Genomic DNA, 16,543 nt, shown 5'->3' with positions numbered 1-16,543 from the left:
AAACATACGATGACAAACTGGGAAATAAATCCTATACGACCCGGGTCGTATGCTCCTGAGGCTGGACCAACTTGTTCGACTGCCACGTTGCAATAGGAGGTGCGGTGTTGGCCGTAGCAATCGCTAATCCCGTTCCCTTCTCTGTTGTGGTCTCGTTGAACGTGTGCTGCCTCTTCTCGTCTCAGGAATTCACCTTCGCGGAAATTATATCTTCCTGACTAAATACAATATCGAGGAAAACTGGTCCTGATTGTACTATGCAGACTATGCACCAAGCGAACTAAGAGCATCTCCAGTCGCACCCCCAAACCGTTCCTCAAACGACACCGGATCGAACGTTTGGATGACGTGTTTTGTTCGTGCCACGTTTGGGAGACGTCGCTCCCAGTCGCGTCCCCCAAATAAAATTTTGGAAATTAATAACTTGAGCGAGATTCGATTAAATCCGTCCAAACTTGCTATATATTACATAGATTCGAACGAAATTCAATTAAATTAAACTAAACTAAATCTAGAAGTACTTACGGCGGCCGGAGGCGTCGTAGTACTGGTGGAAGTTGTACATGTCGTTGGTGATGACCTCCTGCTTGACGCGCTCGTCGGGCTCGTCGAGGGGCTTGTCCTTCACCAGGCCGCTTGGTCCTGTCTCGCCATCGTCGGTGAGGTCCATGAGCGGCTTACCGGTGTCGCGGATGGACATGGCGATCGCCGCGTCGAGGTCACCCCTCCAGGCGTCCTTGTCGTTCAACGACACCGCGAACGCCGCGTGCAGCCCTGGGCAGTCCTCGGGGTCGTCGCTGCTGGCGATGAGCCGCTACTGTCGCTCGTACTCCGCTAGCTGCGCCGCCTTCGCCGCTTCCTCGTCGTCCTGCTCCTCCTTCACCTCCGGCTTCGGGATGAGGAGGGCACCGCCGCGCCTTTGCTGCTGCCGCTGCCGCTGCCACCGCGCCACGGATTGACGAGCGTCGCCGGCTCCTCCTTCACCACGAGCCTCACCGTGAAGGAGGCGTGGGCCACGCCCTCTTCTGGGACGGCCACGCCCTCTTCTGGGGCGTTCCGGGGCGCACCCTGGAGAACGTCATCGACGACATCCACAACGGCACTCCAAGATTGGTGATGTCGTCCTCACCGCCACCGTCTCCCGCAGCGCGCTGGCAGCCGACGAGCACGTACTAGCCCTCCTCCAACTCTTCGTCGTCAGGACCGGCCCGATGGACGCCGTCCTCGTCGCACCGCTCCGCGCCCTACACCGTCCCCAAGCACGTGGTGAAGGAGGAGCCGACGACGCCCGTCGATTCGAGGCGCAGCGGCATCGGCAGCGGCAGCAACAAAGACGCGGCGGCGCCCTCCTCATCCCGAAGCCGGAGGTGAAGGAGGAGCAGGACGACGAGGAAGCGGCGAAGGCGGGGGACGCGACTGGGGAGCGACGTCCCCAAAACGCGGCACGAACAAAACACGTCTCACATACGTTCGATCCGGCGCTGTTTGGAGACGGTTCGGGGGACGCGATTGGAGATGCTTGTTGGATAATTAGGCACAATTTCCATGATTAATTCCAGAATATTAAGCATGACGACAGTAACTACTAACATGTGAAACTCGAACATACTAGATGTAGTGATCAACATGAACAGTAGCATAGCAAACAGTACAACATCCATCGCTAAACAGATCGAGATATGTCGCACGTACCGATCCGGTGGAGGTGGCGGTGGAGGTGTAGCAGATGATGTCGCAGCAGTAACGTTGTTGATGACAACGTTGTTGATGACGGGGACGACGGGTCGAAGTAGACGGCGTTGTAGACGACGGTAGGCAGCACCGCCCGACTTGGACGGAAGGCGACCCGTGATGGAGAGCTTGAGCAGGCCGCGCAGAGCGCTTCCCAAAAACCTAATTCGCCCTCTCCCGTACAGGATCGCAAGGACGAGCGGTTCCGGAGACCTGCTCTCCCGTTCGCCGATGCACGTCGGCGCGCGGGATGGAGGCTACGATGGCGGCGCAAGCAGAGAGAGGTGGAAACCCTAACTCGTGTATTAGATGTGTTTCTGCGGTAGCCGGGCAGGAGATTATATAGGCTCGGGAAACCCTAGGCAACGTGGGCCACGCTCACGTCGCACGAACGTTTCGAGTCGGTTACAGATAGCCCACGATCCGGGAGCGACCCGAACCGACTAACTGCGACGCGTCCGTCTAGGACTCTGTTCGTTTTCTTGAGCTGCGCGACGCGTCCGTCTAGGACTCTGTTAGTTTTCCTGAGCTGCAAAAAGTAAGGAAAGTCTCGGCTCGAGGCTCAATCCACTCACCACGAGCGCGGCGCGCGTCGTGACGTGTCGAGTCGAGTCGAGTCGAGTCGAGACGAGCGAGCGAGGAGGAGGAGGAGCGCGCGTGTAGCACTCCTATTCTCACTCACTTACTAGTGGTGGAACAACCCACCTTATAAGGTGGTCTAACTTCCTCCCAACTTTCCATGTGGGACTAAACTTCTCACCTCTTGCCACTCCCTAGTGAGCTGCCACCAACTTGGGCTCAAACTCACAAGGTCTGCCACTATGTGGGCTTTGAGATTTATAGGAAAAACTGAAATCTAATTTGGGCCACTAAAAATGGGCCCAATATTTCAACAATCCCCCACCGGATCTCAAATCCCCATTTAGAGATTTACCAATACTCGCTGCTTGTTTATATACCGGTGTTTCAGCGGAGACTGTTAAGTTGAACTTCCGCCTAGAACCTTAAGCTACATCCATTCACACTTGAACAATGGACTAAGCCTTGAATTGCAAGTTTTGCGTGAACAGGGTTTCACTCAAAGTCATGACCAGTACATGGCTGCCGTAGCCTACCCCGCGGGTGAAGCATATGCGTCATACTTCGTGGTCTCTTCATGAGTTTACTAGAGATCACCCAAATCTCATAGATTGCGACGTTTAACAATCGGACTCATATAGGTGTGTTATTTCAAGAATGCTCGTAGGACAGCATCTTTGCTAAAATAGCCAACATAAACACATTAAGGCTTGTTGCCAACCTGCCTTACAAAGAATCGAGAGTTGTGCATCTTCACATAGAGAGGGTTACATAATACTCTCATCAATTAAACCACTAGTTTGTTCTTCCCGTGTCCTAATTCACGGGATCTCCGATCACAAAGGTTGGGTTACCACTATGGCGTAACATCAACGGGTCTCAAACCCATCTCCCTCGATGCACTTTCTATCACATTACGTGATAGTCCCTTTGTAAAGGGATCTGCTGTGTTTTTGTCTCGTTTGAATATATGTAACAGCTTATTACTCCGGAGTTTCGCAATTTCCCGACGGACTTCAAACGTCTCTTGACGTGTCTTGATGACTTCGCGTTATCCTTAGAATTGTTCACTTTGACAATTACAGCTTGATTGTCACAATTCAAAAGGATTGCCGGAACAGGTTTTTCAATCACAGGCAAGTCCATCAAGAGCTCACGCAACCATTCCGATTCAACAAGTGGTTGTGTCTAAAGCGAGAAGTTCTCGCTTCCATAGTTGACCTCGTCAATATGGTTTGCTTACAAGATCTCCATGACACTCGCGCCACCTCCAAAGGTAAATACATACCCACTTGTGGCGTACGGATCAGCTACATCCGAGATCCAATTCGAATCACTATATCCTTCAAGCACAGTTCGGGTGCCCCGAATAATGAATCCCATAACTCATTGTACCACATAGGTAGCGCATGACCCTATCAAGTGCATGCCAATGATCAGTACCCGGGTTTGACATGAACCTACTCAACTTGCTAACAAGCAAAAGAGATGTCGGGTCTAGTCGCGCTCGCTAAGTACATGAGTGAGACAACGATCCGAGAATATCTCAATTGATCTATGGCAATCCTCCGGTTCTTGCGTAGTGTCACACCTGGGATCATAAGGTGTTGAAGAAGGCTTGCTATCAATATAGCCGAACCGGCTCAAGATCTTCTCAACATAATGGGATTGCGTTAGAGTAATCCCACTCTTGTTCTTAATCAGCTTGATGTTCGGAATCACATCAGCTTCTCCCGGATCTTTCATATCAAAGCTCTTTGACAAGAAAGACTTGACCTCGTGTATTACTTTCATGTTTGTACCAAAGATCAGAATATCATCCACATACAAACATAGTATAACACCTTCGCCCCCACCATGGCGATAGTAAACGCACTTGTCAGCCTCATTGACAACAAAGCCTAAGTCAAAGTTCTGTCAAACTTCTCATGCCATTGCTTAGGTGCTTGTTTCAGGCCATATAAAGATTTCAGCAACTTGCACACCTTTCTCTCTCGCACCTTTTACTACAAACCCATCAAAGCTGATCCATATAGATTTCCTCTTCCAACTCTCCATTAAGGAAAGCTGTCTTTACGTCCATTTGATGAACGATAAGACCATAGGAGGCAGCCATGGATAGTAGTACTCGAATGGTGGTAAGTCTAGCGACAGTGAATAGGTGTCGAAGTAATCTTCGCCTTCTCTCTGTGTGTAGCCTTTCGCTACAAGCCGCGCCTTGTACTTTTCAATAGTACCATCAGGTCTTAGCTTCTTCTTGAACACCCATTTGCAGCCTACAGGCTTGCATCCGTGGGGTCGTTCTGACAACTCCCAAGTTCCATTAGAAAGAATCGAGTCCATCTCATTTTGGACAGCTTCTTTCCAGTCATCTGCATCTGGAGATGCATATGCCTCTGCAATGGACGTGGGAGTATCATCCACAAGGTACACAATGAAATCATCACCAAAGGATTTTTCAATCCTCCGTCTCTTGCTCCGTTTAGGAGCTTCATTGTCATCCTTCTCAATGACAATCTCATGTGATTGTTCAAAATACTCATTAGATGTACTAGATTCAGGAACTATCTCAGTAGAAATTCTAGCAATGCTATGCATATCTTTCATAGGAAACATATTCTCAAAGAATGTTGCATCACGAGATTCCATAATAGTATCAACATGCATATCGGGTACTTCGATTGAACTACTAAAAATCTATATCCTACACTCCGCGGAGCATAACCTAGAAAGATACAATCCACTGTCTTTGGTCCGAGTTTGCGCTTCTTAGTAATTGGAATATTGACTTTCGCCAAACATCCCCATGTGCGCAAATACGAAAGTGATGGTTTTCTCCCGGACCACTCCTCGTAAGGGGTTTTATCTTTATTCTTGTTAGGAACTCTATTCAGGACATGACATGAAGTCAATAAAGCCTCCCCCCACCATGCCTTTGATAAACCAGCGAGTGGCTAACATGGAATTCACCAAGTCGGTCAGCGTGCGGTTTTTCCTCTCGGCAACCCCGTTTGATTGGGGCGAATAGGGAGGCGTCCTCTCATGAATAATGCCATGTTCCTCACAGAATTCATCAAAGATTTTAGGAAAATATTCGCCACCACGATCCGACCTAAGATGCTTGATCTTTCTCTCTAGTTGATTTTCAACTTCAGCCTTATAAATTTTAAAGTAGTCTAAAGCTTCATCTTTAGTTCGCAACAAATAAACATAGCAAAATCTAGTCGCATCATCAATCAATGTCATGAAATATCTCTTTCCACCTTTTGTCAACACACCATTCATCTCGCATAGATCAGAATGTATGAGTTCTAGAGGTGCCAGGTTTCTCTCCTCGGCCGCCTTGTGAGGCTTCCGAGGTTGCTTTGATTGCACACAACTATGGCACTTAGAACCTTTGGCAATGGTGAAATTCGGAATTAAACTTAAACTAGGATAGCCGAGATATTAAACCAAAATTAATGTGACATAAACGAGAATGCCAAACACCGGTATCATCACTAACATTGCCACATATATGGTTCACGGACTTATTACCGAAATCGAAAGCGAAAAGCGGAACAAGCCTCCGCACTCATAGCCTTTACCAATAAATTGTCCAAACTTGGAAACAACTACTTTATTCGACTCTAAATCAACCTTAAACCCATCTCTGCATAGAAGGGAGCCGCTAATGAGATTCTTGTTCATAGTAGGGACATGCTGCACGTTCCTCAGCTGCACGATCTTCCCCGAAGTGAACTTCAGATCTACCGTGCCAACACCACGAACGTAAGCATGTGACCCATTCCCCATCAAGACGGAAGAATCCCGGCGACCCGGTAAGAAGTGAACATGGATATGTCAGCACACACATGAACATTAGCACCTGTATCAATCCACCAACATGGAGATTGAAGTACCGAAAGAACGAGTAAAGAGATTACCGTACCCATCGAGCATTGCTAGCGGTCACCGTGTTGACTTGCCTCGCCTTTTTCTTGCGGTCCGCCCTCTCGGATAGTCCTTAGAAAAGTGGCCAGTCTCTCCACATGTAAAGCAGCTCGGATCCGCTTTGTTTATCATCTTCTTCTTCTTGAAGGTTGTAGTCTTCATAGGCTTATTGAAGGAGGGCTTGTTATTCCCTTTGTTCTTGCTGTAGGGTTTCTTCTACACCATGTTGGCGCTAGACCGACCCTCTCCTTTCTCGGCATTATCCTTAGCCCGAGCTTTCTCCTCAACATCAAGAGATGCTATCAGATTTTCAACTGATATCTCCTGTCTCTTGTGTTTGAGAGTTGTGGCAAAGTTCCTCCATGAAGGGGGCAACTTAGCGATGATGCATCCAGCCACAAACTTGTCAGGTCACTACTAGGAAAAGGGCAATCAGTGGCGCACCACTTTTACCCATCAGTGGCGCACTAGTGGTGCGCCACTGTTATCACGCCACTGCTAACTTTTAGTAGTGGCGCACTAGTGGTGCGCCATTGCTATTTGGCTTAGCAGTGGCGCACCGTGTAGTGCGCCACTACTAGGTTCATGGTGCGCCACTCCTAAACGTCTGAGGTGCGCCACTGGATAGAAAAAAGGTGCGCCACTACTAAATTTTGAAATTTCTAGATCTGGATCTGGATCGGGATCTGGATCTGGATCTGGCACATTTCGTTTCGATTTTTTTTGGCTCGTTATTTTTTCTCGTTCTTGTTGCTAGAATTATTTTTGCAATGTTCATTCTCATTTTTCTTAGCCTAGCCGCCGGTGGTGATGGATGAGGGACGTAGGAGAGGTGAAGAGAGGTGAGGAGATGTAGGAGAGGATGAACAAGAGGACGAAGGATGGAAGTAATGGAGGAGGTCACCGGAGCTCGACATAGTGGAGGAGGTCGCCGGAGTGAAAGGAGGAGAGGAGAGGAGGAGGTCGCCGGAGTGAAAGGAGGAGAGGAGAGGAGGAGGTCGCCGGAGTGAAAGGAGGAGAGGAGAGGAGGAGGTCGCCGGAGTGAAAGGAGGAGAGGAGAGGAGGAGGAGGAGGTCGCCGGAGTGAAAGGAGGAGAGGAGAGGAGGAGAGCGAGGAGGAGGAGAGGAGAATATGTGAAGGAGGAGGGAGGAGGGAGGAGGGAGGAGGGGGTTAAGTGGCCGGCTCCTCCATTTTGAAATTCGTGGGCGGGAAGCTTAGCAGTGGCGCACCAAGGCATGGGTGCGCCACCGCTATTTTTTTTCTATTTTTTGCCCAAAATCTAAAACCTGAAAAAAGTCCTGTTTCTGTTTTGAATTTGACGAATCCATTTTTTCTCCAAACGGCCGTAGGCGGTTGAATTCGAATAGGAAATTTCGCGTAGATCGATTTTGATATAAAAAAGTTTTTCATCCGAGGTCGTATGCAACCGTAAATCCCGTTTTACCGAAACATGACGCCATTTTGCATAATATATCAAAATTCATTTTTTTCAATTTTCACTAAACCTAGATGACATATTACATGGGAATTTCAAAGGATTTAATTTTTTGAATTTTCTATCTATTTCTTTTATTTTTTGCAAACTCCAAAAGGCGATCCACGGGGGGTGGGGGTGGAAATGTTTGGGCACCACTTAGCAGTGGCGCACCAAGCATGGTGCGCCACTACTAAGTGATGCCCAAACATTTCCATCCTCCCCTTTACATAGTAATGGCGCACCATGTAGAGGTGCGCCACCGCTACAAAAAATAGCCGTGGCGCACCTCTACACGGTGCGCCATTGCTACGTATAAGGCTGGGTCAAACTCATGGTCAAACTTAGTGGTGGCGCACCGCGAGAGAGGTGCGCCACTACTACATTTTTAATAGTGGCCCACCACTTTCCGGTGCGCCACTGCTAAGTAGTAGTGGCGCACTGCCCTCTTGGTGCGCCACTAACACCCATCTTACGGCTAGCCTTTTTCCTAGTAGTGGGTAAGGCACACTTAAGGAGCTCAAGCTCTTTCGCAATGCACTGTATCTCATGAGCTTGTTCGACTACAGAACGGTTGTTAACCATCCTGATGTCATGGAAGTTCTCCATGATGTACAGCTTCATCGCTCGCATCGGTTGCACCGAACTTAGCATTCGGTGCCTCCCGTAGCTCTTTACCATCCGTTATGTGCATGTACACATCACACGGACGATCAGCAAGAATGCTCGTAACGCATCCGACAAAGAGAGTATTGTTTTCCTTGAACTTGTTCCGATCTTGATCGGATATAGTTCCTTCGGTGTAAACCATCGGTAACATCGAACACTTTCGGATGAGTAAGCCGCAGCATGGCCTTATACTCGCCATCTCTTAAAGTGCACACCGGTAAACTTATCCGGCCTCAGTGCATCGGAAAAACCAGCCATTGTTAACTCAGGAAATTGCCTACAATTAGGTTTTTGGATTGTTGGATAATTAGGCTTTCCATGATTAATTCCAGAATATTAAGCATGACGACAGTAACTACTAACATGTGAAACTCGAACATACTAGATGTAGTGATCAACATGAACAGTAGCATAGCAAACAGTACAACATCCATCGCTAAACGGATCGAGATATGTCGCACGTACCGATCCGGTGGAGGTGGCGGTGGAGGTGTAGCAGATGATGTCGCAGCGATAACGTTGTTGATGACAACGTTGTTGATGACGGGGACGACGGGTCGAAGTAGACGGCGTTGTAGACGACGGTAGGCAGCACCGCCCGACTTGGACGGAAGGCGACCCGTGATGGAGAGCTTGAGCGAGCCGCGCGGAGCGCTTCCCAAAAATCTAATTCGCCCTCTCCCGTACAGGATCGCAAGGACGAGCGGTTCCGGAGACTCGCTCTCCCGTTCGCCGATGCACGTCGGCGCGCGGGATGGAGTAGGCTACGATGGCGGCGCAAGCGAGAGAGGTGGAAACCCTAACTCGTGTATTAGATGTGTTTCGCGGTAGCCGGGCAGAGATTATATAGGCTCGGGAAACCCTAGGCAACGTGGGCCACGCCCACGTCGCACGAACGTTTCGAGTCGGTTACGGATAGCCCACGATCCGGGAGCGACCCGAACCGACTAACTGCGACGCGTCCGTCTAGGACTCTGTTCGTTTTCCTGAGCTGCAAAAAGTAAGGAAAGTCTCGGCTCGAGGCTCAATCCACTCACCACTCACCACTCACCACGAGCGCGGCGCGCGTCGTGTCGTGTCGTGTCGTGACGTGACGTGTCGAGTCGAGTCGAGACGAGACGAGCGAGGAGGAGGAGGAGCGCGCGTGTAGCACTCCTATTCTCACTCACTTACTAGTGGTGGAACAACCCACCTTATAAGGTGGTCTAACTTCCTCCCAACTTTCCATGTGGGACTAAACTTCCCACCTCTTGCCACTCCCTAGTGAGCTGCCACCAACTTAGGCTCAAACTCACAAGGCTGCCACTATGTGGGCTTTGAGATTTATAGGAAAAACTGAAATCTAATTTGGGCCACTAAAAATGGGCCAATATTTCAACAATGCTCTTAGTTCGCTTGTTGCATAGTCTGGACAGTACAATCAGCACCAGTTTTCCTCGATATAGCCAGGAAGACATAATTTCCGCGCCACATATTCAGAAGGTGAATTCCTGCGGCGAGGAGAGGCAGCACACGTGGAACAAGACCAATGGAACGGGATTAGCGATTGCTACGGCCAACTCCGCAGCTCCTATTGCAACGTGGCAGTCGAACGAGTTGGTCCAGCCTCTGGAGCATGCGACCCGGGTCGTATAGGATTTGTTTCCGACAAACTGCGCCTCCGTGATACTCTTCGCCACCTCATAGAAGTCCATATCCGCTGTCAGTGCAAGAGCTTCAACAGAGGCTAAACGCCTCAAGGAATAGGCCCAAGAGAAAGACAGATTACCATATATACTGACTCGGCCTTCCAGCCCATTTGTATCTCAAGGGAGGCCCCCACCAAATAAAACCGTTAGTTGGGCTGGAGAACTCGATCATCCCATTAGGCCATTTCGAAACAATTCACAAAAAACAAATTAGGCCTTGCACATGAGCACCAGTGCTCCTGATTTTTAAAAATTATATTGTTTAGATATTTAAAAAAATTGAAATTAAATACCCACATAAATATAAACATTTTAAAGGTACGGTAAAAAAATTGGAGAAAAATATGTTGTATTTTGAGATATAGAAAAAAGATAAATTTCTAACAAAATATCTACCCCTATACCTAGCCAAAAAAAAAATCCTGTAGCACAAAATACAATGCAATTTCTACCGAAACTTTGCAAGAATATTCAAGACATATGTATGTATTCAGAAAATAAATATGACGATTTTTGAAACGTATATGTACAATTTTCAAATATTTTAAAAACCGAGAGCACTGATGCTCATGTGCACCAAATCTACAAACTAATTAGATACTATGCTGTAATTTTCCTCAAAAAGATACTACGATATAATTGTAAAAACGGAAAGATCCTATGATGTGATGCTACATTTCTGATACTGACAAAAATTACTAATAACCCTGATCTTTAGAGAACTATACACTTCACCTTGTATTATTTGGTCCATCAGTCCATGATAGATGGGCCACCAAAAAAGGAAATGCAAGAACCCAGTTTAATCACAGATTTCCATGGTCAATCTGACAGCCTTAATTAATTCATCAATAAAAATTGATTGTTACGAAATAAGATGTTTGGTACACAGGACACCGCTACTTGGGTTTCTTTCATCACCACAACTGAATTTGCTGGATCATGGTATGTGTCGGATAAGTTGTCCCAGTTGTACATAGTCAGATCATGTGGCTTTGACATTAAGCCTTTTTTCTGTTTGAATTACAGGATAGGGTAAAGAATTGCTACCGGGTGTAAACTGACATAAATAAAAGGGTTGAATAATTCCATATGACAAGCTCACGTTTCCCCAGAATTGATTCATGGCAGAAGGTAGTCTTGACTAGTGGCATCCCTTTTAACTGCAGCAACTTGATAAAGGAAATTCCATCTGTATTAACTGCATCATACCAATAAAAAAAAATGCATTAGATGATTATCCAGACGGTACATGCTACCAGTAACTCCCTGCGGATCTGATTAATAAATGAACAACTAGCATTATCAAAAATATGTAAAGGCTCAAAGATGATAATTAGACCTTACTACTGCAAAAACAAGAAAGCCTAAAAAAAGGATCAAAAGTACCCCAGAGTCGCCACTTTGTAATGCTTGAGAGTTTGTGCATCACTATTTGTTTATTTCTAATTCAAATTCAACAGCCAGAATCTAACCAAGTTATGTGATTTATTTTTAGTCTACAGAAAATCACATTTGAAGTCAACATCTTTGTTTCCGAATACAACAGCATGTATTACACTGACCACTATGTGCTGTAGTACAAATTAGTGAGTTACATAAAGTCATCTAAAGCGCTCCACTGGCAAGGTTTTGCCAAAGTGGAACAAAACAGGGCTGAGTGACTTCAGAAAGGATCTAGTGCACACATCCAAACTGTGGTCTGTTTCCGCCTTTTATGACAACATATATAGGTGCTCATACCCAATGTTGACATCACAAAAGAACCCCTTAAGGCCTTGTCTGGTACTAGTGGTTTTGTGGGATTAGGTGGGGATAATCCCCAGGGGTTAGGGTGAAACCCCTACTTTCACCCAATCCCCACAAATCTCAATCCTCAATCCACTAGGTAGGGGAAATGTATCGGGGATTGAGGAAAATAGACTATGATTTGGAGAAAAGTGGGGACAAGTGGGAATTAAACTAGACCAATACTCTAGTACCAAACATGGTTTTAGAAGTAAGTACAGATTTGGGGTTTTGTGGGGATTATCTCCACTAATCTCCATAAAAACTCTAGTACCAAAAAGGCCTAAAGCTGTCCCCAGGTTTCACTGGAAGGTAGAAACTGGCCATAAACTAGAACCAATAGATGTTTAATTACCCCTCGAGATATTTAACTGGTCACTTACAAGTTACAACTGATGGGAGGTTAGCAACTTATACCCACAGCACCCAGCATACACAGCTCAAGGACACAATCATCAACCACCACATTAGCATGTCCAATAACTTGACTATGCGCTGATATGTACAGTAAATTAGCCAAAGTTCTAACGAGAACTGACTTTACCATTATAGATTCAGAACGACTGAGTCATATTTAATAAAACTCACAATCAGGGTATATAAATATTGAAAGATGGCGGAGAAAATGTGACCTTAGTTCCGACACCGAAAGATGCAATAAAAAGGGAACTATATATTCATGTAATAAAATGGCATAACTTCACTAGCAAAAGACATGTACAAAAATCAAATCAAAACTTAACACAAGCCAAGATACTCAAGCCATGCATTCATCATTACGTATATCAACTATCAAGTGATCCCGGACACAAAATTCAATCAAATAACATCTGATGAAAATTCAAGGACAGATACCTCCATTTGAAGTGCTAGTGACAAAAAAGACCTTCAGAGCCACCCATTAACAGCATAAAACATGGAGTCACATTGCGAGAACTAACACGGAAATAAAGTTGTCACATCTGATGCCAAAAGAAGTCCATTGCCCAATTCACTGAGTTTTGCGCTTTTGTGCTGTCATATATCAACAAGGAACGGTAACAAAGACAAAAGTGTTATTGAAGGAAACATTCCACTGCAATAATTAAATACTTAGTCAATGCTACCTTACTTTTTTTGTTGTTACGTACATCCGGCAAATTTTCAATTCCTTCATGCTTCCTCTTCTATAAAAAAAAGACGTGGAAATTTAGAGCATAGCGAAATCTGAGCCAATCTGCTCAATTTTGAGCATTTAGAATAAATGGGACTACCTTCTCATGATGTTTTTTGGAATGGTCAGCTCCCAAATCATGATGCAAACTCTTATCCTTCTTCTTTTCTTTGTCTTTGTCTTTATCTTTTTCCTTATCTTTACTCCGATCCTTATGGCGATGTTTGTGCTTCTTCTGTTCCTTGTCCTTGTCTTTCTCCTTGTGCTTTTTATGCTTCTTGACTTTGTCTCTGGACTTAACCTTGGATTTCCCCGATATAGTTGGAGTACCTTTTTCAGCCTGGTAAATGCAAGAGTGTTGAAACAAGGAGTGAATGCAGCAAAATAAGTAAATGTTCTATTGGGATATCCTACCGAGGGCAAATCTACCGGCGCTGTTTCTCGCAACTGAAATGCATGTCCTAGTGTTTCCATGTCGAAGGGTTGAATATAAGCAGTCTTCTTCTCCCTCATGTCTGGATTCTGAATGAGTTGATCTATCTCCATTCCTTCTCCTTTACGGATTTCAGTATCACCCACAACATTGTGAAGATAATTTGTATCTGAGATAGCCAGCGGCAACGGTTTCTTACAAAAGAAACTGTGATGGTTCAGTAGCCTGTAGCGGCTAATTAAATCAACAGCACCAGTGAGTTCTCGAGGACCTGAAATACACCGAAACTCAGTGTGTCAAGAGCTGAGACTTCTTTTTAGCAAACAGCATTTGTAAGCAATAACTAAGATCGGTCCTTCAGGCCAGAACTGACAAAGGATAGAAGCCTCTGAACAGAATCAGTTCAGCAGCGAAGGTGGACGCGCTTTGTTGTACAAGGTGTTACGTAGGTCTAAACTTAATATTTCACATACATAACACCAAAATACTTATTTAATAATGAACATTTGACCCATATAAGAAATCACATGAGCTGGAAATAGTTCAGCATGGTTGATACTGTTAACTTGTAAGCATATGCCACTCACAAACTTATCTACTCAAAACAAAATATAATAGGTGAGATGAAGTGTGAGCAGTCATGCTACGAGCATGACGGAGCGGATTTAGTTGAGTTGCAGGGAGACATTACTGACAGAGATGTTCTTCTGGACAAACTAAACTTTCAGTACTATCCAGGTCATCAAATGAAAGCAACATAATCATGCTGAACTCAAAAGGTTAGCAAATTTAACATGTGCTCACCTAGATTATTTTTCTAGGGTTAGAATATAAGATGGTTTCGGATTCGCATTTATCAACCGTGACTTCACTGTAACAGAAAGAGATATACCAACTTAGGAGGCAAGTGAGTAAAACCCATGGCCATGGACAAGAAATGGTCACGCTTCATGCCTTGCAAACAAATCAAAAGCGCAATAACTCAATCTTTTTCTTTTATTCCTATATACTCCCTCTGATCCTAAATATAAGCCGTATAATTTTTGGCATGAATAACACATTTGGAGGCAAAGCTAGAGCAGATTTGGCCAAGATTACTTCTGACTAATTGACGTGAGAAACTAGAGGAGTTCACATTTGATAAGTAAACATAATAAAATTTGTAAAAAAAAATCTCCATACAAGTGATAGAACGCAATATATCTTATATTTTGGAATTTTCTCAAAAATTATATGGCTTATATCAAGGAACGGAGGGAATACTATATATTTATCACTCAATTTCTATACAGTGAATGGTTTTCTAATCTGCCCAACGTGCTATGCCATAACATTAGTATGAATTCCCACTGTTCGTATACAATGAAGAAGAATTAAAATAGTACCTAAAATATTACCTTTTCCAAATTTACCATCTGAAGCCATCTGATTAGAGCCCGACATTTGCAAAATGCATGTCCGCCTAAGAATTGATCTACAAAAACATACACATAAGCAACCAAAGGGGGAAAAAGCGAAGTTAATTGGTAACATTCTAAATATTGTACTAGGTAGGCTTAACTAACACCAAAGTTGCAAATAAAAAATTGCATCTGCCACTGTGACAATTTTTCCACAATTTTATGTATGGTCACAGATATTTTAGATGTTTTCGAATAACGATATTTTAGATGTTATATAGCGGTATAAAGATTCGTGGTGTCAAAATCTGTTAACACCAAATACTTAATCTGCACCCAAGGGCGGATCTAGATGGTGTGCCGATGCACACCCATAAACTGTGAAGTTCCCCTCCTTCCTAGTGGGATTAACTTAACTAAGAGAATCGCTCGCTGCTGGAGATAACAAACAACCTAGCTCATACCTCAAACTCAAAGGAGGGACCAACGGCCAAAGACTGCGACGGATTGAGACAGCAGCAGAAACACGCGCGATGTTCCGGGGGGGCGAGGAAGACGGGAACAGCGATAGCGGCGGCGACGCGTGTGAGACGGGGAGCACGGGGCGGGATCGAGGCGGCGGCGGTGACGCTGAGGTACGGGAACGGCGGAAGCTAGAACGGGAAAGAGGAGCGACTTTGGCTTCTAGAGTCAGACTAGATACTGAGCCGGGAGATTTTATTGCTCTCGCGAGTCGCGAGTAGACACAATAAACAGTTTATCCAAACTCTTTTAGTTTCTGGTTCAATGATCGGGAGTAGAGAATTTTAGAGCACATCTATAAAACCTGAAGCAAATTCTTAGCGTAGGAATTATAAGAATATATTTGACTGAATCTTCTTTTACAGATCTACATTATTTTTATCAATTTATTTCTATCGTTTTAGCCTATAATTTAGCTTATTGGTAGTGACTTCACGCTGCCATTAATATTACTTGCCTGTACGGTTTGGAGTGGGTGGTGAGTTCACTCTCCCATCACTACTCCCTCCATCTCATCATTGCTTATGGCGCAATAAAATTTGCACGGTTATTAAGGGTGTGAGAGAAAGTAACCGTTAGTTTTCGCCTTTGCCCCTGCATGCTCGTGCGATTAGCGCATCTTCCGCACGCGTTAGACTCTTCATTTTCGCTGGACCTCCTCGTTTCTCGGGCCACACCAACCGCTTTTCAGGATCATGGGTTAATGCGACCAGGTTTTAAGGAGGGGGAACGAGAAAGCAGGGGGCAAATTTGGGGGATTAGCGATCCACAACCATCCGCGCCTTAAGTATTGAGGAAATATCGGAATTTTTTGTGTGTCATAAGCACCGAGACGGGGGAGTATATTACATATTTCACGTGCTTGGAGTAAGTAAAATATGTGAAACGGACAACTTATAATTGACTTAAATAACAACCGCAATCCTCCTGCGGCCACGGATCATGCAAAAAGATATCCAGTAAATAAAATATACTATATAGTCATATGGGTAGCCAATTAGAATTCACCCGTTGTGCGTTTGCATGCTAGATTTTATCATTGCTGACCAGATATCCCACATTAATGTTAGAATTCAAAATCATGTCACGCATTATATTACCTTTTTAACTACCGGCTTAATTCCGCAATCATCCCTACCTTCTACCATATTTTCTTTGTGGAACCACACAAAG

General features: G+C 45.1%; 1 protein-coding gene across 2 annotated transcripts; it reads right to left on the bottom strand.

Annotated features, from left to right (window-relative positions):
• Nucleotides 1-10,887: 10,887 nt before the first annotated feature.
• Nucleotides 10,888-15,443, bottom strand: LOC124703745 (mediator of RNA polymerase II transcription subunit 19a-like). 2 transcript variants are annotated; one of them, XM_047235973.1, is made up of 7 exons: nucleotides 15,313-15,443; nucleotides 14,846-14,922; nucleotides 13,430-13,719; nucleotides 13,116-13,355; nucleotides 12,974-13,028; nucleotides 12,718-12,876; nucleotides 10,888-11,275 (listed from the first exon to the last, which is right to left on the bottom strand). In XM_047235973.1, the coding sequence occupies exons 2-6, from the start codon at nucleotides 14,889-14,891 to the stop codon at nucleotides 12,854-12,856; spliced, it is 654 nt and encodes a 217-aa protein (XP_047091929.1). In that variant the 5' UTR covers nucleotides 14,892-14,922; nucleotides 15,313-15,443; the 3' UTR covers nucleotides 10,888-11,275; nucleotides 12,718-12,853. The 2 variants fall into 2 exon arrangements, with proteins under 2 accessions (XP_047091929.1, XP_047091928.1); XM_047235972.1 differs by having other exon boundaries at nucleotides 14,846-14,910; nucleotides 15,313-15,385.
• Nucleotides 15,444-16,543: the final 1,100 nt, after the last annotated feature.

This window comes from Lolium rigidum, chromosome 3 (genome assembly GCF_022539505.1).
Source record: "Lolium rigidum isolate FL_2022 chromosome 3, APGP_CSIRO_Lrig_0.1, whole genome shotgun sequence".
NCBI classification, from domain to species: domain Eukaryota; kingdom Viridiplantae; phylum Streptophyta; class Magnoliopsida; order Poales; family Poaceae; genus Lolium; species Lolium rigidum.
Note: the sequence above shows the minus strand (reverse complement) of the source record. Positions and strands in the feature narration are given on the sequence as shown.